Raw genomic sequence first — 24,380 nt, forward strand, 5'->3', positions numbered from 1 at the left:
AACGGGAGATTCGCATCATGGATGTGCAGCTGATGAATCTGCAGCACTGTGTGATGCTATCATGTCAACATGGACCAAAATCTCTGAGGAATATTTCCAGTACTTGTTGAATCTATGACACGAAGCATTAAGGCAGTTCTGAAGGCAAAAGGGGGTCCAACCCGGTACTAGTATTGTGTACCTAATAAATTGGCCAGTGAGTGTATATAGCAGGAAAACAAAATATCGCAAGGTCAGATTTTTCCAATATCGTGCAGTCTTAATATAATAAATAACACGAAAAATAATTATAATGCAAAAGTCTCAATTTCGGTATGAAAAAAGGAAGCAGCTGGTCTAATTTCATTGATTGGTTCTCTTCACATAAACCTGCCCACTTTTTTGCATAAATTAACCCATTTTCCTCAACAGCTCAGAGAGTCTGATGGCGTCTGGTTTCGATTAAGCATCTGAAAGTGATACGGGGCTCTTTTTTCCAGGACGTGAACCCATCCAGACAAATCCTTACGGCCACTCGCATCCGATCGCACCCCGGGTGTTTAACCAAACACCGAAAGCTCAGCAAAGAGGCGAGGAGAAGCGTTTTCTGTGCAGGATTAGGTGTCTGGAAGAGGTCAGTGGGAGCTAATGGCAGTCAGATGGGACGCGTTCCTGATAACCAGCATTGTCATTCGTAACCCCAGAGGTCGATCTTTATGAGGTAGCGAGAAATTCCATCTCTGCTTGAGCCTAATGAATGTCGTCATGTCGTTCCTGTAAGGACTCGTCCCTGGGTAAATGGACTGGCGTGGTGAGCTGGGGCTTTAATGACTGGAGGTCTGGAGAGAAATATCGCTGCGTCGCTGCCGTCCTGACAGGGACACTAAAGGCCATTAATACTTAAAGTGCTGAGCATCTTTCTCTACTGCACACACAGAGTCTAAAATGTTGCATGTTTTTGCACTGTTTTGTATGGTTTCAGATGATGCATGAATTAGACATGCACTGGATAATCATGTGCTGATTTTACTTACATTTAAATTTAGTCATTTAGCAGATTTAAGCTTAAAATGGAGGAGACCTACAGCGATTCAACAAGAAGAGGCAATACACAACAAGTGCTGATTATACAAACTTTTAGTGCTAAGAGAATTTAATGCATTGAATGTTTTTTTAAGAGAAAAGAGTGTTTCTACAGGTGGTTTGTCAAACCCACTCACCGGCAGGAAGCATACTTCATAAATGTACAATGTTTATTTTTTAAGATTTGGAGTGACTGTAAGAAAGTGTCTGGTGCAAAAACTGGTGCAAGTGTTGGTTAAAGTGTCATGGTGCATTCATACCAGATGCGGACTAAGTGTTAAGCATGAGTGATTAACATGTTAAGTCAATGCAAACATGCGAATAGACATCCTGCGGCGGGAATCGCAAAATTCACTTGAGTTGGAAAATCTGAACTCTAGCTGACATTCGTGCCACATTAACCAATCACATGCTCGCTCTTATAGGGGCGTGATTATGACATTGTGCCTGCAGTTGATGTCCCGAGAGTCAAATCCTCCTGCCGACACTGGACAACGGCTAATCAAACTGGGCTCGGCTTAGTCAGACGCACCACTGAAATCGATGAATTTGCCCTTCAGTCTTTGGACTCTCAGTGGTGATTATTAAACCACACTGAACTGAGCTAAACTGAACTAAAATTAAACTTTAAAAACTGAACTACACTTTTTCAATTTACTATGATCTTTTATGTGAAGCTGCTTTGACGCAATCTACATTGTAAAAGCGCTATACAAATAAAGGTGAATTGAAAAAGCTTGCATCATCCAGGTATAGTTTCTGGAAGAGTTGATGAACTCACAGAGCTGGGTGCACCACAGAAAGATCTAGTGGACTCAGACACGGTGCCGAACAAATCTACGCTGTTTTTCAGTCTTCCTAAAGCACAGCTACTCTCTCAATAAAATCCATTTAGCAACGAAACTAGAGTGACCGGGCAGACAGAAGCCCCACCCATGATGCGAATCCGCGTCTGTTATAAAGCAAATTTGACGCGCAAATGAATCGAGTAAACTCAACATATTCACATGTCTATTTACACATGAATAGCGCGATTTATTCGAGCATGCAGCATCTGGTGTGAACACAGCATCAGAGAGATGAAAGTGTGTTTTCTACAGGTGGTTTGTCAAGCCCACTCACCTGTGCACACTCAGAATTGATCATGTTTTGGGGTACTTGTTTTTCAATTGCATATGACAAAGGCAATTACTTTTAGAGTAAATGTAGACTCAATATGACGAACCGAAGACCATCTTATTATTTAGTACTAAACTGCAAGACATTTTATAATTCAGCATTTACACAAATTTGTTTCTTCAAGAAACGATATTTTAAATTCAAGAGTCAATCAATAAAAACACAGAAAAGATATTTAGAGATTACGACTCAAATAAAATAGTTTAAACACTTAAAAATGTAATTTATATGGAAACTTACCACCAAAACATTATGCAATTAAAAACTGCAAATTTTCATTAATAAATACGCTATTTTTTTAATCAAGGATGCATTAGATTCATTAAAACTGTCAATTAAGACGTTTACAAAAAAGTGCAATAAATGCTGTATTTTAAAACCTGTATACCAGGATTTCCACACAAAGAACTAAAATTCAGATATTACTAACACTAATAATCATAACAAATGTTTTTCGAGCAGCAAATCGTCATATCATTATGATTTCTGACAGATCATCAAGAAAATTCAGCATTAAATCACAGGAATAATTGACGTAGATGTTAAAATGTACTCAGTTAGAATAGAATTATAATATATAACAAGAATAATAAAACTGTTACATTTTTCATTGTATGTTTGATCAATTAAATGCAGCCTTAGATAACATACAGTAGCACAAAAGAACTAGACAAAACTCATGATAACAAAATATTAATACAGCAATAAACTTCAAAGATGCACAAGAATACATCAAACTTTAGTGAATAATTTTAAAAGATGATTTCTAATAACAAAATTGATTGGTTTAACTAGAAATACTGCAGCACACTGTAAAAAAAAAAGTCTTGGCATTTTAAATTTGAGTTAAACCAAATGAACTTTTCTAGTCATCTCAACTTGCATCAGTCAGACTGACTAAAATCAAGTTAACCTTTGCACGACTTTATAAACATTTGTTGTAAAATAAGTTAAAGCAACATAACATTTGATGCCATATTATTTTTTTAATTCAATTCAATTCACCTTTATTTGTATAGCGCTTATACAATGTAGATTGTGTCAAAGCAGCTTCACATAAAAGGTCACAGTAAATAGGAACAGTGTAGTTCAGTTTGTAGTGTTTAAGTTCAGTTCAGTTGAGCTCAGTTCAGTGTGGTTTAATAATCACTACTGAGAGTCCAAACACTGAAGAGCAAATCCAACGATGCGCAGCTCTACAGATCCTGAACCATGCAAGCCAGTGGCGACAGCGGAGATGGAAAAAAAACTTCACTAATGGCGGAAGTGAAGAAAAAAAAACCTTGAGAGAAACCAGACTCAGTTGGGCACGATCATTTTAATTTCTCCGCTGGCCAAACGTCTTGTGCAGAGCTGCAGTCTCAGTGGCGGAGGCTGGAAGCTGGCCTCAGCGAAGACTCGTCTGTCCCTGGAGCGTCAAAGGAATCAGTCTCATGTTCTCCACTCTTCCATGACCATCACAGTAGCTGCTCAGGATTCGGCCTGGTCCAGGATATGGAAACCTTGGTTCATCTCGTCGTTGGTCTTGGATTGAATCAGTGGCTCAGTCCTATTTTTTTAGGAGTGCATGATTGAATTTTGTTACTAACATCGCAGCTTAACTACTAAACTAATGTCCATGCTAACAGGAAAGAATGAAAAAACATTCAAAATAATGAAACGTTGGCATATGCACGATATACAAGACCGACACATTTATGAAGCGTTTGCTCTCCTCTTCATGAAGACACAATCTTTGCAGACGTGCAACTGATACTGTTCAGTCTGGGAAGAGAAAATGTCTGAATGGCGACTGGTAAAGCCATTCTACTTCCAAAATTGGTTTCGAGGAGGAAAAAAAAAGACATCTTTAGAGGTTTATTCCAATTGCATTTGAAAAAAAGGGGAAGAGGAAAAGTAAGTAAGTACGAAGTAGGATAATAATACATGTTTCGACATGCGGAAAGCATTATTTCAATACAACCGTGTTAAAAACTCAACTAGTGATTTACAGCTGCCAGTTAAAGCAGGTCAGAATTCCCTTTCACAAGAATAAAATTAAAGAGAGCTCTCCCAAATATGAATCTCTTCCATTAACAAAACCGCTTTCGTTAATGAAAACATGAATGCCGGGAAAGTTTTGCATTTGAAAGCAGAAGTTTGAGGTGTTAAGTGTTACGCTCCTGTTCTTCATGACCATTCAGGGGAATGAATGAATGAATAAATCCAGCTTAGCAGTGTATAGTCTAGCTAGTATCACTCATAGTAATAATAAATAGCGAATTAAAGCATCCTAAAAATGAATCAAGGATCTGCCCCTCTTGAGGTTTTGACCGCGAGTGAACGCCGGAAATCAGATATCCCGTCTAGCCTTTAACTCGCATGGCTTATTAATGAGGCTGCGGCTCAAAGAGAATAAACACGAGACGGCATTAATATGGATTTGCAGAACGTCTTTTTCATCATCTCCATCTCGAGCCGTCATTTCCAGGGAAACGGCATGAAAACCACATCGTTACGCCGCCAGACTATAGTCTTGAGCTAATGTCAGAAATATGAAATCTACACAAAATTAAGCGGGAGAGGGGGAAAATGACAAGCCGCCGTTCATATCTTCACATTTTCCAAAGGCTAAATAGGAGATGACATTATAATGACATCAAGGAGTGCCCTAAAGATTCATCAAGCAGATATAAGTTGTTTAGAAATGCATTTTGCCATTATTATATATATAAATATATATAAAATAAAAACTCTCAACAAGGTTTTTGGGTTTGTAAGATATTGTCTACAATAATATCATAATAGTTACTAAAATACGCAAAAATAAACAGATATAAATATATAAAAGATATAAAAATAAGTTCTGAGAGCTTAAAAAAGCTCTAAAAATTTCTAAAAGCACTGATTGTTTAATGAAGATTAATAAAATACAGTCAGAACTGTTCATGGAATGAAGTTATGAAAGCACAAAAATTACCCTTGTATGGGTTTTGGATTGTAATATTATACTTGATATATTATTTACTTCAGGAAAAGTACACAAAGAAAGTGGTGTTCTTCAAAATATTAGCATGTGCATACAATTGCAAATGATATTAATTTTATAAAGCAACAATTAATGAGACAAGAAATTAATATAGAGCATGTTACATTTTGGAAATTACGGTCATAAATGAAAATGGTTCCAAAAAGGTGAAGTATATTAGTCGCTGATAAAAACAGTTCCAAAAAAGGACAAAAACAACACTGTGCTGCTTCATTTCTGAATAAATCTGTTTTAAAGAATCATTTGAGTCAATAATTCAATCATCCATACATAGGCGGTTTCTTAATATGCGTTCTTATGCGATCTTGCGTCTTTGTGTAACGTCATCATCAAAAGTTCAAAGTTCAGTTCCAAACCTCAAGATCACAAGAACGGAGGACGCGTGACAGAAGTTCCAGAAGTTATTGCAGCTGAATAAAGTAGGTGGGAGATATAACTTATATTTCAGAGATATAACTTATTTATGTCAGGAGTTTCCCTAAATGAGATGTCGAAAATAAACATTACTATGAAAATCTTAATATTTGCTGAAATTTGTATTAAAATCAAAAGTTAAAGTTTTATTTGTATTGTGCAATGTATATTTGTAAGGTTTTTGTGCATGTTATATAGTGAAAAGGAAAAAAAAAAATCTGTTAAAAATGCGTGAAGGTCATGTGACCATCAGGAAGAACGCAGCATCTCATTTCTGACAGGACGTGTTCTCTGTTCTCGCGGTCTCCCGAGTTCATTCTTCCGAGGTGACCTGGCGAGACTGGTCTTTACAAGAATGCAAGTTTGTTCTCTGCGTTCTTGGAATTGAGAAACAGCCATAGACACACACTTCACTACGAATCAGCCTTTTCAATGAATCATTTGAATTGCTTGATTCGCTGAATCATACTGTAAATATCCGTAAATTAGCAGTTTTCCGTATATTGTAATTCATGTTTTTAGCATTATAAGACCTTGATCTTTCTTCCAACAACTTTTAATCTAGAAAAGTTGGGGAAAATTACTTTTATTAACATTTTTAATAGTTGAAAGTTCATGTATTGTCTGGGTTGGTGTTGTATATTACAGTACAAAAACCTAGTAATAAACTGCCAATACATTTTCTGTTAGTTTACAGACTTAATAAAAGTCACTTTGTTAAAGTGTAGAGCTGATATTTCCACTTCAAAAGTAGACAGAGCAGACATCAAAGTCCCATAATGCAATTCACAACCGTAAATAAACAGAAATCACTTGTGAATCACAAAATGGGGAAAATGTTCATTTTTAAAAAAAAAACTACTACCAGTTTTAGTATAATATTTATCCATGACAGGTCCAAACCATTCAGACTACCAGTACAAATTCTAAATAAATAAAAAGATTTTGTGTGTCATCACAAACCCCTAGCTGTCTCCTATAGGGGTGGTAAGATCAAGTTGAGAAAAAAATTTAGAACATTTTGACTACTGGCTCTAAAGTTTCAAAACTGTGATTGTTAGACAACCTTTCTCAGTTAAGCTAAGAACAAGAATACACCTTTCCTAAATGTGATCCTCAAAACCAAATCTGCTGTACTGATTGAAAGAGGAACAGGTGCCATGATCTGAGTTATGGTCCTGCTTTATGATGTTGAGTTGCCATTTCTCTCCCGTGACTAAACTGGTCCAGCCTGACACTGTAAGTTGGAGCACTGCAAAAAAAGCAACTCATCATCAGACAATGTGTTCTGTTGAGATATCGGACACTCACTGAGTCAGACCAAAGGAGAAAACCACAGGAATACACTCAGCCTAAAGGACTGACACAGTGGTCACTGTAAAATTCTGAGGTAAGGTATCGATGCTTACAAAGTACCATGAAAAGGGGGTAGTGTGGGTAAGAAAGAAAAAAAAAAAAGACAAAAGGCAGGGGGTATGTAAAGATAGAGTACAGATGGTTTTAAAAGATCAAGAAAACATACAAACTGAAACGAAGCATGGTAAAAGAATTGATTGGACAGAAAACAAGAATGATTTCCGCTAAATAAGAAAGAAGAGAAGAGAAAATTAAAACAAGGAAGGGAAAAAGTACTTAAAATCAGCAAGGAAGAGAAAGCTAAACAAAGAATTAAGTAAAAGAAGAAAGAAAGAAAGAAAGAAAGAAAGAAAGAAAGAAAGAAAGAAAGAAAGAAAGAAAGAAAGAAAGAAAGAAAGAAAGAAAGAAAGAAAGAAAGAAACACGGGAATTAATCAAAATAAGCTAGAAAGAACTTAATATAATCGTTAAATCAGGGATGGAAGGTTTAATTAACAGAAGGAAAGAAAGGTGGACAAATGAAGCATGTAAAGAAACAACTAAGAAATTAACATAAAATCAAAAAAGGTAGAGAGAAATAGAGAAAGGCAGAAAGAGAGATAGAAAAAAACAAAGAAAGAGAAAAAAAACAGAAAGAGGTAAAGAATCTTCTAACCAGAATGCAAGCAGATTAAAAAAAACAAGGTTTGACAGAAGGTATCAGACAGGAAGCCAGCAAACGAGTATGGAAGCAAGGAAAAAAGATTTCAAACCACTAAAGCAAGCAAGGGAAAAAAGAAAGGCCATTATTAACTGGGAGTTAAAAAAGCTGAAGTTGATAGCTGTATAGAACCACTTTGCTCCCTGCCTGAGCCGCCAGCTGGGATATTTGCATAAGCAGGAAAAGAGAGGGATGGATAGAGCGGTGGAGAGAGAGAGAGGGAGAGGGAGGAATCATACCAGACACTCCCACAACCTATAAAGCACAACCATACTGAAACACTCAGTGAAACCACACGTGGGTCTCTGCACGGGGGAGAGGCCAGCGCTGCACAGAGACAGAAAGCCGGAGGAGTGTGTGCGTGTGAGTGTGTGTTTGAGGATCCAAAACGTGGATTTCAAAGCTGATGGGATGTGAGTGAGGACAATCTCCAATATCAACCAGTCAGGATCAGTTCCCCAAGAGAAATGTAATATTGGAGTGCAATTCTACCAGAGGACTATCCAGAGATCCAAACAAGTGCAGGACTCATTGAGATTCATGCGTTTGGAACTTTAGAGCACTGCAAGAAACGTCCGAGATCCTTGAGGAGAGCTTCAGAAGTTAAGTTGATGATGTCTTTTGCGATGGTGCGACCGGCTCCGAGCCGATACGTGTATTCTGACATCTCAATGATGTCGGAGGATGATGAAAACGGCAGTGAGAGCTCAGGCTCGGATGAGCGCTCATTTCACCTGGACACTTCAGGGTATGACCTTAAAGTTGGAAGAAAACGGAAATCCAGTGTAGGGGGTGGTGGACGGCTGATTGGTGTGACACCAACCATTCCCACCGGGACAATCGGCCATGTGCCAGAGATCCGTCAGCGCAACGCTGCCAATGCACGAGAGCGGGATCGCACCAACAGCGTCAACACGGCATTCACCGCATTGAGGACTCTCATCCCTACAGAGCCTGCTGACCGGAAGCTGTCCAAGATTGAGACCTTGCGGCTGGCGTCCAGTTACATCTCTCATCTGGGAAACGTGCTGCTGGTAGGTGAAGCTTGCGGAGACGGACAGCCGTGCCACAGCGGAGGACCCTCCACCTCAAACTACTACCACCACCACGGCTCACCCAGCCGGGACTCGGAGAACTCGCAGCCCAAACAGATCTGCACATTCTGTCTCAGCAACCAGAGGAAAATGGTAAGTCAGACACACGCAGGTGTTCTCCGTTAAAGGTTGTGCAATGATCTGGACAACTTCAAGTCCACAAACAAGTTGAAGAAAGTAGTGAGAGAGGTGTGAAATACTGCTGAACCTCAGGGAGGGATGAGAGCAGGTCTGATTTATTCTCTGCAAGTAAGGTCACTGAGGGCAATCACTATAGCAAGTGCAGAACTACTGAAATAAACTTAATTAGTAGAGCATCTTTCAAACAAGTAGAACTTGATAAGACTAAGCAGCTAACTTCTAAAAATAGGACTGTAAAAACTTGATGATAATGTTTTGAGGCATGACCAATAGTGGCTGTAGACAATCTGTCATTGACTATGCTGAATTGGCCAACTATGTCTTCAAGTGAATCTGCGTCGTAACTCCAGTCTCCCCGAGATAACATTTGACACCGAAAACAGTTCTCGGTGCTCTGAAGCAGAGTTATGACTTCATCCACATGTCCTTTTCCATCAAGGGCGATATCTCTGTTACAGTGCACTGCTACCATGACCTCATAGACAGATGCAGTGAAAGATCGGATTAAATGTAGCCCGACGGAAAATATCCAATCAACAAAGAGACTGTCAGGTAATATACAAACACATCATCCATCTCTTCCCCCGGCGAGCGTGACTGCGCTGACCTTGGCCCGTTGAGCCAACACCGCAGCACATTAAAAATAAAGCAGTAAATCACGCTTTGGCTGTGAGGAATACAATGACACCAAACCAAAAACAGGGGGGGAAACTGTAATTTAAACTTGCGTGGCGAAGAACTGTCAGAAGTTGAAATATAACACACGCTCAGGACAATTACGCTGCACCATGACACAAGTGCATTTTTGCTCAGGGTATCTCACCACCACAACGTGTGTGCATCCAGAAGCCATTGAGTTAGATTTTTCTTCTGGATCCTTTCAAGTCTGTAGTGAAGGAAATAAACAATAAAAGAATAGCAACAATAGCAGCAGCTGATTCTGCAGTGGATCCTTGGCACCACACGGGTGAATTACAGCAAACCAAGTTTGGTCCATTTATGACAAACGAGCAAATGGGAGGCATAAATATGCAAGTGTAAATGGTCCGTGATCTATATATCAGGCCACGAGAATCTAGGGAACATCTGCTGCAGGGTATTTTCCCCCCAAGTAGCCGTGCACCAACCTCAGCGTTTCACTCTCACATCCTGTGTTGTTCTTAGTCGCTTCCTCATTGCCCAATTAATATCCCTGTCAAGCAGGACATGCAACCTGCGTGAACCATCCTGAATCTTTCCAAGAAGGATTTTCACAGATTTCTGATAGGAACACAACGGTCTTTGCACATCCCTTTAAGCCAAAAGAATTAAGATCATTAAATGGTGAAGATTTATCTTGCAGCAAGAAAAACACTTTGAGCACAACAGGAAAGTGAGAAATTAAGTGCCCCCAAAACACACTTAAAAGACTAATTTGTATTTGGCAGCCGATTCAAATGTTGAACTTTAAAATACACAAGATCATCCTAAATAAACATTGGACTCGTGTCCAATTTATGTAGTCAGACTGCTAAGTTGACCAAAAATAAGCAACAACTACATCTCTTGATATCAGTTCACCACAAAATGAGCATCTTTAACGCACCCAGAAATGAAAATTCTGTCATTTACTAGCCCTTCACTTGTTTAAAACCTATTCAAGTTTCTTTCTTCTGCTAAACACAAAAGATATTTAAAAAAAAAAAAATGCTGGGACCCATTGACGTCCATAGTCCTTTCTTTACCTACTATAGATGTCAACGGGTTCCTTTAGTGTTCACCAGAAGAAAGAAAGGTCATTCTTCATTTTTTTGGAATTATCCCTTTAATCATCCAAATTTAATCTCTACAAACGAAGATGTTTAATATTGTTTGAACCACAAGAGAAATGTACACAATACACACAAGTAGCTTTCAATGACGAAAACCCTTGGCAACTTCCTATTTGCTAAACTGTCTGTGGTTAAACTGTTGTTTAAAATCACATAGAAACCACCCAGAAACCACACGGTCCGACAACAACAGGCCAAAGGCCAACGCTCCCATTTTAGTCCAGAAGCTTAATCCGTACCAAACCAAATGATAGATCTTTATAAGTCCAATCAAGAATGACGCCCATGTCTTCGGGATTCCAGTGGCAGGCAGATATTTGAAACAGACCGGGCCTTGCCTTTGTAGTAAGCTTTCAGAAGTGGCTCAGTGTGCTCCAAAACCACACTCGTCTCTTTTACCCCTACTTAGTGCTCATTACGCCGTGAAAGTATCACTCAGCCAAGACGCGCAGCTTTATTGTTTCTAAAGAAAAAGCAGGACGATATAAAGAACACACACACACACACACACACATCAGGGGAAAGACGTCGAGGTATAACTGAATTCGAATGTTCGGGTTTTCGCCAAAGTCGAGCGTCTGTAAGCTGACACAGAACAGACAGCTGCATCGAGATCTTCCAGCGAACGGGCGAAATGGATGTTTAAATCAAACGCAGACAGTAGTGCAGCAGAAAACTGCTACTTTTGCCTGCTAAGACGTTCAAGACTCCAGCAGATTTGTGTCTATATAAAAATGATCGATTTTACCCTAAACATTGTCCAGCTTTTGATTCATCTGGCATTTTTATCTGAATTTATTTTCATCTCGGGCTGGATTGCATCTCAATATTTGGACTCTCTCACACAGTAACCACAACTTTCTACAGGCACAAATATGAGAAACTGATATAAATGGAGTCATTTTGACTCCGTTTTACATCTTGTTTGCTAGTCATAAGCATCATTTGTTTTCTTGAAGGTGAGGATATAGGTTTAGATAGATTGCATAACCAGATTGCGGCAGATGAGGCGTCTTCCTCACCAAATAAAAGCTAACGTGGGACGTATTTTCTGCATAATTATCGAGACTTCTCTTATTACGAGCATATGGAAGAGTTTAAAGCCCTTCACTCTAACGGGAGCCCGAACATTTGACACGATATGAAATTATTTGAAGTGTTACGCTAAAGAGCCAACATTTCCCCCCCCCCTCTGTAAAATGCCATTTCATTCGAATGAATCCTGAAAGATTTGGCCCAAAAGCGCGATCTTATGAAACCACCAAATGCGAATACTTTAATACCTTCTGGAAAGCTACGCCACATGAATTAAAGCTGGGCTGGAATTGGGTCATCCTTTACCACAGGTGGGGCGGTACGCTTCATAACCATAAACGAAGGGGAAACTAGTGTTTTCGCTTGTGGGCAGCAGCGAAAAGGCCTGAGCAAATACTCCAGGACACTATAAAAACAATCAAGAGTGTGTAAACGGCGCATTCAAAGGGCGCGCAACTCATATACTGGGATTAGCTCAAACAGAAGACTGGTTTTAATAATCCACCGCTGAACGGCTAGAGTTACACGTCTAAACACACACACACCGTCTCATTGTGATCTTTAGCAAGCTGTCAACGTCAGCCGTCAACCTAAGGTGAAGCCAAATATTTGTGTTAAGAGCCCTGCAGACGTTTGATGGGGCGAAAAAAGTGAGACGAACGCCAATTTATTGATGTAAAGATATTTGAGAATTTGCTGTGATTTGTTTCCTGCCTCAAAGTACTTGGGAGTAATGTGTTTATAAAGGACTTCAGACTAAAGGGAGCACGCGATCAATCTGGGCATTTGGACGTAAGCTCGAGCAATAATAATTTCTTTTACGGCGTGTTAGACAGGATATGAAAAGCAAATGTAGGCAAAATCCTATTAGTTTGGCCGTAAGTGATCCCTGGAGTCGGAGCGCTGGTGACTTTAAAGTGGCACTGAAGGCAAAGGAGGGGCTGGTGGGGGGGAAAAAATATAGGGAAAGAAAAGAGAGAGAAAGGAAAGCGCTGAGGGTCAGGGTTATTTTCAAATGGGATTGTGTCTGACTTCATCAGTTAAGGGTGAGTGTTTTGACTGGTAACTCCTCCTACATCAGATGGGGCCGCAGGAACCATGGCATTCCATCTGCTCCTGTTCTAAGCAAAGCAAACTGGGAAATGTGAGCCAGGTGTGTGTGTGTGTGTGTGTTTGTGCTACCGCAAATGGAAAGGTGATAGGAGAAAAACAGCAGACGCGTTAATGCCGAAACCTCCAGCCCACAGGGAGAACGGTGACATCAACAGAGAAGAAAAACTGAAAATTAATAAATATCACATACTTTAAATAGTTCTGAAAGAAAAACTAATCATATTTCTAGCATTTTAGGATTAATTTTAATTAATGATTTCAATGCTAGTTATATCTAAATATGTGAAATTAATAGTTCATAATTTACATATTTCAAATTAAAGGTTGAAATATAATGAATGGTGTATTTCTTCAATCTGAATTTAAACAGAAATACACTAATTTAACTAACGATTTCATTGCAGAATGCAAAAAAAATTTAACAATGAGAATTATATCTAAATATTGTAAATAATAATAAGTATATAATTAAAATTCTTAAAATTTATAAGCTATAAAGCTATAAATAAAAGAATATGGGAATTGTGTATTTATTAAATATGAATTTAAACAAAGAATATTTACACTAATTTATCATTAAGAAAAAATCATGTACCTATTTTCATAACTTAAAATAATTGATTTATTTAACCAAAATGTAAATACAGAGAGGAAATCAAACCTGATAATTATAATAAATAATAATTTTAAATGACAATTACAACTATTAATTTCATAGCAGAATGATAGAGGAAATCAACAATTATACTTAAATATCTAAATATTTCTTACAGTGAGAATTATATAATATAAAGAAATTAAATAATATCTAAATATTTTAATGAATAGTAAGAAAATAAAGATACTTCAAACTAATGAATCAAATTTCTTAAATATGAGTTTAAAAACTAAAATTTATTTAATTATTATTAATTGAATACGTTTGAAAACCTGAAATAAAGACAGATAAGAAATCAAATCTGATAATTATAATAAATAATAATTTAAATAGTAAATGAACATTGTATATTATAAATAAAAACACACTTAATATAATCTGAAGACAGAAATATATTTTTATTAAATATTTATATTAAATATAATTAAGTAAATTATCAATAAACAATTAAATCAATAACAAAATATAAAACACAAAATTAAAAAAAAATAATAATAAAATAAAAATACATTATTATTATTATTATTATTATTATTATTATTATTATTATTATTATAAGTATAAAAATCTAAAAGTAAATCATTGCACTTGACATTTTCCATAACTAACTGATTGTTTTCTTTCGTTTCAGAGCAAAGACAGAGAGAGGAAATCCACCCTGAGGAGTTAAACCACGACGTGACGGGATTTACAAACCACCAGCATCACCAGTGTCCAAAAACTCTTGACTGCAGATGCTGCGATGTTGTGGTGTACATATGCACATATCGATTCATATTTAATTATTTGTAAATGGCCTTTGGACTGGATCGTTTTTACTGGAAACAAAACAAAAAAAAAAAAAGACTGGAAAAAGACCAGACTGCAGCAACTTGATTACGCAAGAGCTGAACATCTGCCACAAAATTCACCTTTTCTGTGCATTTACACACCAGAATCTGTGCCCGGAGGCGGCTCGGCGAAAGCTACCGACCAAAGAAGAGGACTGCATTCACTAAACACACTAAAAATTAATGACATACTCAAAACTAATGAAGACTTTGATCATAATAACAACATAAATGAAAAACTGATAAGTGGCATGTTTTTCTTTCCGTACAAAGACCTGAAAGACACTTAGCCTGACTATGAAAATGCAGTAAATTCCATAAATGCAGTATACTGTATGTCTAATATGGCAAATTACATATATTCTTCATCGTTTAAATTAAAATTACTGAACAAACGGACTGAAATCTACATGCATTCTTCATTTTTTAATAGGTTTTCCATATAAATGTCTGGTATTTTAAAGCAACACCTCAATGCAGCTACACAAACAGTCCATGGAGATACAGATTCGATCATTTCTGTAAATCATCTCTCATCGTGTGTCATCTAAATGTAAATATTTAACGTTCTCGTTCTCTTTTCTGTTTTCAGACTTGACATGGTTTATTCTTGCTAAGGCTTCGAAACACAAACGCATCCACAGACACTTTTTGTCTGCGCAGACATAATACGCCAGGTTTACACAATAAATTGGATTATATTTATGATCTATAGCAGTGACAGTCAAGTAGTTAATAATAATGTTTATAGCCCAAATGATATTCCAGATATTTGCTGTTTTTAATAGTCAATTCGTTCTTTACATGGGAAAAAATGCACTTTATTCAACCACAAAAAATATAGAATGGTATCATTACAAAATGCATAATATATTTGATGCCTGTGCGGTTATAAATGTACACTCACCGGCCACTTTATTATGTTCACCTTACTAGTACCAGGTTGGACTCACTTTTGCCTTCAGAACTGCCGTAATTCTTCATGGCATATACAACAAGGTGCTGGAAATATTCCTCAGCGATTTTGACCCATATTTACATGGCATCACACAGTTGCTGCTGATTTGTCGGCTGCACATCCATGATGAGAATCTCCCGTTCCACCACATCCCAAAGGTGCTCTATTGGATTGAGATCTGGTGACTGTGAAGGCCATTTGAGTACAGTGAACTCATTGTCATGTTCAAGAAACCAGTCTGAGATGATTCATGCTTTATGACATGGCGCATTATGCTTTCGCACCATTTTCTGTAAACCCTAGAGATGGTTGATGGTTGTGCGTGAAAATCCCTGTAGATCAGCAGTTTCTGAAATACTCAGAGCAGCCCGTCTGGCACCAACAAAACATGCCACGTTCAAAGTCATCTAAATCACCTTTCTTCCTCATTCTGATGCTCTGTTTGAACTGCAGCAGATCGTCTTGATCATGTCGACATGCCTAAATGCATTGAGTTGCTGCCATGTGATTGGCAGATTAGAAACTTGCGTTAACGAGCAGTTGAACAGGTGTACCTAATAAAGTGGCCGTTTAGTTTATGTAACTAGTAATAGAAATCACTTTTTTTTTAATCCTAATTTTATATAAGTGTATATTCACGGTCATCTTTATATGAACTGATAAGATACATGTAATAATGTAAAAAGAAAAACAAATATTTTAAAGTCGTCATTAATTATTTAATGAAAAGCAGAAAGTAATTAAGCATTAGACTTGTTCATTTAGTTAAGGCACTTTAAAATGCATTTTAGAATAAAACAAAATGTCAATTAAGTTCATTTTTGGATGTCAGACTTAACTAGTTGACTTTACTGTAAGGGACAATTCACTAAAAATGAAAATTCCCTCATCATTTGTTGATGAGGGACTGTTGATCAAATGCTGGGCTTCATACAATTCCTTCATGTTGTCCCAACATAAACCAGTTAACTTAATTGTTTTTACAAATTTAAGTGCACATAAACATAAAACAATTAAGTTGCCAAAAAAAAAACCCCAACAATTGTGTAGATTCAGCTCACTTTAAATTAGTAGCAAAAATGATTTGTGTAAGTTTACTCTTTTAAAGCCACCACTTTTACAGTGTGGCTGCATGTTTTCTTTTCATCTTTTCTGAAACAAAAGTCAAAAATAATTCTACACAAGTGAAACTTTTCTCTGATGTCATCTTTAAACAGACACGTGTCTGCATTACAACTTGAGGGCTTCTTTTTTTATATATTCCATTAAGCACTTGCCAAATTCCTTGACATCTGAACATTTCTTTGGATTACTTCCAAATAACAGACCCTCACAGACCTCATTACCTTCCAAAAAAAAAAGTGCAGAAGTGAGAATATTCGCTGTTCCTAGAGGCATTGGTTGTATCTGGTGTTTTTTTTTTTTTTAAAGTGATTTGTTGACTTTGGAGAGTATATCCGTTGCCTTAAAATAAAGTAAATTAACTATTTACATAATTGTTCAAATTAAGTCAACTTGACAGTTGCAAGTTACACTATGTCGACTAAGTCAAGTTGTTGCTTTTAAGGGAATGAGTTTACTCACTTTTAAAAGTAACTAACTGCTTTTTACAGTCTGGCTGCATGTTTTCTTTCAGCTTTCCTGAAACTAAAATGGACAAAAATAATAAAATTTTATAAAAAATAATTGGTCACACTTTATTTTGATGGTGCGTTTGTTGAATTTAAGTTACATTGCATCCACACGCCAACTAATTCTCATTAGATTATAAGTAGACTGTTAGGTTGGGGTTAGGGTTAGTGTAAATTGACATGTACTAGCAAACTTTCTTATAGTCTGTTTAATGTCTATGAACAGATATTAGGCAGACAGTCTACTAATACTCAAATGGACCGTCAAAATAAAGAGTTACCAAAAAAATTCAAGTCATCTTTAAACGGACACCTCTCCATATCCCGATTTTATTTATTCCATTAAGCACTTGCCAAATTCCTTGACATTTGAACATCTCTTTGGATTACTTCCGAATAACCAACCTTCATAAACCTCATTACCTTCCAATAATGGCAGACGTTCAAGTTACAATGGTAAAGTCAACTTGTCTTTTTTAAGGGAATGCGTTTACTCACTTTTAAAAGTAACTAATCGCTTTTTCCATTCTGGCTGCATGTTTTCTTTTCTTTACTGAAACTAAAATGGACAAAAAAACGTCATGTCATCTTTAAACAGACACGTGTCCTTATCACAACTTGAGGGCTTCTTTTTTATTTATTTCTTCAAGCATTTGCCAAATTCCTTGACACTTGAACATCTCTTTGGATCTTTTCCAAATAACAGACCTTCACAGACCTCATGACCTTCCAAAAAAGTGCAAAAGACGTTGAATATTGGCTGTTCGTAGTGGCATTGGTTGGATTTGGTGTGTTTTTGGAGTCAAACGAGAGGATGGGAGGAAAAAAATAAAAAATGTAAAAAAAATAAATAAATAACAGACGACGGCAGCAACGGCACAGTCGGGCCTGTCAGACAGACAGCTGCTCCTGGTGATGGCGCAGATGGGATTCACCATTCACAGGTAAGATTTTGGCATCGTCCAGACCTGACCGAGCCAAGGAAAGGTGAAAGGAAGTTGGGACAAATTTCATCTTGGTCTTGAGAGTTTTCGGCTCAAGTATGGCCTCCCAAAACCAGCTTAATAAAACTAAAACCACTTCATCGCTCCTCTTAGGTAGCCAAAACCACTTTTTAAAAGTACACATGAAATAAAAACCATATCAATTTTGTTAGCTCACATTGCTAGTTTTGTGGTAAACAATTCTTCTGTGCATGTCATTAAGAAAAAAAAGAGTTTGCCCTCGTAATCTTTCATTGAAATCTGAAAATGCACTTCCTTTTCAGTTAAATTCTTACATTTCGTCTGTTTGAGGTATTGGGTGAGGCTAACATAACCTGTTCCCGATCTTTTTGAATAAAATCCCGACTTTACTACATTGAATCGCAGTAGAAAAAAAAACAAGCCAAATAATAGTTTCCTCAAATAAAATTCTGTTTCTCTAGGAACTGCATAAATACAAAAAAAAGGAAGCTTCCGTTTCATGCAGGCTTTAAAGGGATAGTAAGTTAAAAACATTTGTCGAACTATTTACTCAACATTGAGTGGTTCCAAATTTTAGGAGTTTCTTTTTTTCGGTTGAACAGAAAAGAAAATATTTTGAAGAATGTTGGAAACTGGTCACCAATGATTATCATAGTAGAAAAACAAATAGTTACCAGCTTTAAAAATTCTTCAAAACAGGACTTAGCAATATGACAAAAATCTCATATCACGATACAAGTAATCTCATATCCTAGTAACAAGATATTTTATATATATATATATATATATATATATATATATATATATATATATATATATATATATATATATAAGGGGTTGAATGACTATGACTTTTATATAGAGTTAGTATTGTTTCTTTACTTTTCAATCAAAAATATTTAGTTTTAGGGAAAAGTACATGGTAATAAAAAAAATTTAAATATTGCAAATGAAAAACACAATAAAAAAATGATAAAAATTTTTGCATTGCAAAAAATAAACTATGCCGTTACCACAATTTTCATTGCACACATTCATTTTACAAAAAAACAACAAAAAAACAAAACAAAAAAACGCCATGTTTAAACTACACACACAGCCGAGAGATTACAGCGGAATTATAAATACATATAATAACGAGCCATGATCGACCTGGGCTCAAACAAACCTTGTCAACGTCTTGACGAACAGCCACAAATCCAAGAAGAAGAGCCGATTTACCCTGTGCCCCGTCGTTTTTTACGAGCCAGTCTGAGGCGCGAGCGGTTTCGCTTTCTTGCTAGCGCTCGCGCGTGTCTAACATTATATCTGAAATAACAAACTTGTTGAGCTGATGATAATAACCTGCGCTTGATTATTGACGTGCTTTTGAAACCCGATCCTGTCAGACACTGACAAACGCGAGAGTGAAGCGTGAAGAAACAAAGGAGAAGCCGGAAAAAAGGAGCACATTATTTTTCAGCAAACATGAACAAAATGCCATGTATAACTAACTTATTATCCTCACCTTTTGGACTAATATGAACCGGGAATGATGGAACTACTCTCTAACAGAGGCTACATGTGCTGCTGAAGATTACAGACACAGATAAGAGGTTTTCACTGACTGTAGGCTATAATTTGTGTTGTTTTGAACCTAAATACTGACGAAATGTCTGCTATATGTAGTTCTTCTGTAGTTGGGAACATATCGGAGACTGTAAGGGGCTGTATGTGTTTATATATGTTCATTTATTTAGTTATTTAATATAATTACAGATGTTACAGTAGGCTGTTTCTTTGATCTGCAGTTATAATCAACTCATGTTCATTGAAAAGTTAGTAATAAACGTTTCTACACAAGTATTTATGTGTATGAAGCATCTGTTTTGTGAGAAGTGCTTTTCATATGATATGCGAGCGACCCATACAGCTTTATTGTAGACATTTCCTTGAGCGAGAATGACGTCGACTGAAACTTTCTGTCATACACCACGCCCACTAAAAGGGTACCCTTGTTAGTGGAAACGCAAGCCTGATAAAGGTGACCCGTACCAAACTGAACCGTACCGTACCAGTCAGTGGAAACGAGCTATACATGTCAGTGGATATCACTGGCATGTGCCACTAAAACTTGTAACTAATGATCTGTTGTGCCATATTTGATTGCCTCTGTTGTGCATGTTTGTCTTTTTTCCCTGTCTTCATCCCAACAATGATGTGTAACATTACACGTATACAAAAGATGAAAAAGTAGTCCCATAAAAAAAGGATGTCAATGGTTACCGGTATCAAACTACCTTTAAAATATCATCTTTTGTGTTCAACAGAACCACTTGAGTGCAAGTAAATGGTAAGAGGATGTGAATTTTTGGGTGAACTATCCCTTTAAACTATGGAGAGCTCTTTACTCTGTTAACTTCAGGTAACATAAAAATAAATAGCAATTAATCTCTGATTGTTTTTGCAGTTAATGCTTAAAACACTCAACTCCAGCACACAAAAGCGCTGCTCATGGGTGATATTTCATACAAAGCTTCGATGATATTCCAATTCGAGCATTGCAAAAACAGCTAATTATTTGACTTCACTTAAACGCCCCATCTGGATTTCATTTATTAATAAATCTGCCGTTAAGGATTGGCGCGAGGACCGCAAAAAACTCTGGTGTGTCATTAATTGGAGAGGAGAAACGGGTTGTTTTATTCGACCACAGCATCGATTGTCTTTTGGTTTGAGAGTGAAATGGACTGGTTTAGGTGTCGTGAGTCTTACTGATGGGATTTAGAGGTACGCAAAAAAAGCCAGGCTCTGGGCGGCATCCCGCTGAGTCTTAGCCCGGTGTTCACCCCGCTCTGTCATTCTGTCATCCCCTCATATCTCACACTGAACAGCTCCATATCGACACACATGAACCCGCTTACCTGTGTGTGTGTCTGATGCAGAGGCACTCACACTCAAGAATAACACTGGCAGGGAAATCATCATTACAATACACCAAGAAAGGGAAAACTACCCAGTCTAATTATTTCTGCGACAAGAAGAGAGCGAAAAGTCAAGGCAAGCAGAGGACAGAGAGAAGAATAAAACAAACTCTCTGGAAAAGATAATAAACCTGAACTGTTGAGCTAAACTACTGAATATATGAACGCTATTAAGGGTTTATGAAGGAAATTTAAAGATGAAATAATTAAATAGCGCGAAATATAATACAATATTACTCAAATATATTTTATATATAAATAAAACACAAAAAATATGTAATAAAAATATATATAAATATAAAATAAATATAATTATGATGCACATAGCACATTTACATAAATTTAAGGCAACAGATTCACTCGCTATTTTAAGTAACTTTAATATAATATAAAAAATATAAATCTTTTTTAAAAATTTTATTAAATGAATGAATGAATGAATGAATATATATATATATATATATAATGAATCAAAATAAATCTAAATGCTGTCATTAAATATATTTTTATTAAATAATAATAAAAAATAATAATAACAACATTTAAAGATACATTTATTTGTTTACTTATTTATTACGTCTGATTTTGAAAAGGAATATTTTTTATCTATTTCTCAGTGAATACAGATAATGTATTTTGGTGCATTCACATTTTATTAAACAGTTACATTCATTAAAATAAGAGTTTGTCTACCAACATCTCTAGAAATATAAAGATAATACATTTAAATGCGAAATTAACGAAATTTTACAAAAAAATAAGTAAATAAATAACTAATTTTATATTTTTTATTGTTGTACTTGAGTTTTCCTCTTTATTAAAAAAAAAAAAAAAAAAAAATATATATATATATATATATATATATATATATATATATATATATATATATATATATATATATATATATATATATATATATATTTGTCCCTTATAAAATAAGTGATAGCAAATTTAAGTGTTAAAAATATTGAGCAAAAACTTCTTATATAAAATTGTAATAATCTATCAATATAAATCATATATAGGCGACAAGGCAAACACATAGACACATAGATAATAATTTGTACAATTTCTTATGCTTGCATGCTTTAAAAACCCCTACACAGTCACAGGCCTTAAAAAACACTAGCAAAATGATAAATTATAATCCATATTCAGCACCCCTAACAGCAGCTACACTGATTATTTTCTTTGTTCGCTACTTCCACCTGCGGATGGCCATCAGAGGGCAACACATACACTTAATATACAAATACACTTTATTGAACATGCACACAGACATGATCTATATGCTCCATAACTAAGCTTATATTTAATAACTGTTAAAAGCTATTAATTACTAGTAGATTAGTTTGTTATTAGCAACTAATGACCTTAACTTTGATTGTAATGCAATAATGTGCATATTTTGTAAAGTTGCTTTGAAACTACTTGAATGAATCTTTTATCCAAAGTGACTTTTAAAACAGGAACAAAACAAAAAAAACATACTTTCTCCAAAATGTCAAGTTACAAATTGAAAGCACCAGCAAATCGAAACCCGAAAGCACATCATCTCCCCCTCATTACGGTCCTAAACAGTCTGAAAACAGAGCGATGACCAGAGCAGACGCAGATCTTTCCATGAGCGGCTGGACGTGGGGGTAATAATCCCGCGAGGCCGTCTGGAGGATGGCTAACAGATGACAGCTGCGCGGCTCGTCGTCCGGCCTCATCCTCGTCTGTTCAGCATCAAAAAAAAGAGAAAAAAAAAACGAGAACGGTGCCATGCTGTCGACCGGAAGCTTCACCTGATGCAGATCCCGCTTTCATTCCCCAGAACCAAAGGCCATAAAATAAATCCCGTCATTAAAATAGCAAGAGAAAAAAAATGAGGTCGCCGAAAGGTCAAGCGCTCATTACTTATGGCCAAAAAACACCACGGCGCTCTGATAAATAAATAATCTGCAGATCTTTGCGCACGGGGCTTTAACCTTGGAGGACGCATGTGGAAAGTTTGCGTTCTGGCAACGTGGGTTTCAAATGGGTTTCCCACCTGGAGCATCCGGCACATCATTCAGAGAAAGTCATTATTTATTGAAAATTAAATATCTAATGAGGCCCCGAAGCCTTTTCTGAATGGCGACTCGGAACAGAAGAGAAAGCCATCGAATCAAAAGCCACTTTTTCTTTATATCATTAAGCGAAACATCCCGGTGAGCTCTTTTTTTCCATTCGCTGTTCTGCAAAAGTCACCGCGAGCTGTTTGACCGCACCATATTTTCATTTTCAAATCAAAAATCAGAATCAGACTCAACGCCAAGGAGGTAATAGGCCATATTTCCTTTTTTTCTGTGTTCCCCTTAGGTTGTTTTTTCCACCTTAGTTGTAAAAACATGCATCAAGCACTTATAACACAATGCGGAAAATATGCCAGTGCTAAAACAGGTGAGATACAAGCTCTGTTTCAAAGCTGTGTGTGCTGTTTATATAGGGCGCTTCATTTATACGGACTGTACATACAAAATAAGTCCTCAACCCCATGTCATTTTAAACCTGTACAACTCTCTCTTTTTAGTGGAGCACTCAAATAAATCTATCCATACATGCATTCATCCATCCATGATGGGGGGGGGGGGGGGGGGGGGGGTTGGCAAAATTGGACCCCATAGACAAGTACAGGGAATCACAAGCAAGTAAAAAATGCATGAATGTATAATTAGGGGAACAATTATATACATTTTACTGCTAATATTGCTGACTGACATTTAAATTGGCTTTAAAAACTGCTGAATATAAAAATTATTAAAAATCTGCTGAATATTCTGGATTCAGAAACTGAATTACACTTATTTTAATTATTCATTGTAGTTTCTTGCATTATTTATTTATTATTATTATAATTTTTTTATTATTTTATTATCATTTTGTTTTCACCTTTATTGTGATAGGACAGTGGAGATTCCACAGATAGTAAAGCGTGGGGGGCAGAGACAGGGGAAGGGCCAGCAAAGGACCCCGAGCCGGGAATCGAACTCGGGTCGCCGCGAACACCTTGGTGCCATGTGTCGACACACTAACCACAAGGCCACCGGCGCTGACGGTTTCTGGCATTTTTGTGGCATTATTGTTTTGTTGTTTTATGTCTATATTTATATTTTTAGGTTTGTTTATTAATAGTTTTTTTCAGCACTTCAAATTTAAACCAAAATGAAAATGCTGCTTTTTGAAAAAGATGAAATATTAAGCTTTTTTTTTTAGATTGAGCTAAAATGATGAAACCCTTTATTTAAATCTCTAATCATTTAAGCATTTAGCGAACACCATATATAGACTAAAATATATGGCATGCAGTGCGTTTTATTGAAGCAAATGCATTGTTTAATTAAAAGTTTTAATTCAGCTAAAACATTAAGCTGACTAAAATATGGCAGTACATTTTATTGAAGCAAATGTATGTGTTT

At 36.4% G+C, this 24,380-nt stretch overlaps 2 protein-coding genes across 2 annotated transcripts in view; one reads left to right on the top strand and one right to left on the bottom strand.

Annotated features, from left to right (window-relative positions):
- Positions 1 to 24,380, bottom strand: part of bop1 (BOP1 ribosomal biogenesis factor) — a 133,657-nt gene that overhangs the window by 69,298 nt on the left and 39,979 nt on the right. The gene's annotated exons all lie outside the window — the stretch shown is intronic.
- scxa (scleraxis bHLH transcription factor a) lies at positions 8,013 to 14,817 on the top strand. The gene is made up of 2 exons (XM_056479334.1): positions 8,013 to 8,925; positions 14,222 to 14,817. Exons 1-2 carry the CDS (start codon positions 8,350 to 8,352, stop codon positions 14,258 to 14,260), a joined length of 615 nt encoding a protein of 204 aa, XP_056335309.1. The 5' UTR covers positions 8,013 to 8,349; the 3' UTR covers positions 14,261 to 14,817.

Source organism: Danio aesculapii, chromosome 19 (assembly GCF_903798145.1).
Source record: "Danio aesculapii chromosome 19, fDanAes4.1, whole genome shotgun sequence".
In the NCBI taxonomy this organism is placed as follows: domain Eukaryota; kingdom Metazoa; phylum Chordata; class Actinopteri; order Cypriniformes; family Danionidae; genus Danio; species Danio aesculapii.

What these genes read in the sequence shown, in the direction of transcription:
- scxa (XM_056479334.1), top strand. Translation starts at nt 8,350, where the DNA reads ATGATGTCTTTTGCGATGGTGCGACCGGCTCCGAGCCGATACGTGTAT. An exon ending in TCAGCAACCAGAGGAAAATG is followed by an intron (nt 8,926 to 14,221) that starts GTAAGTCAGACA and finishes CTTTCGTTTCAG; the next exon opens with AGCAAAGACAGAGAGAGGAA.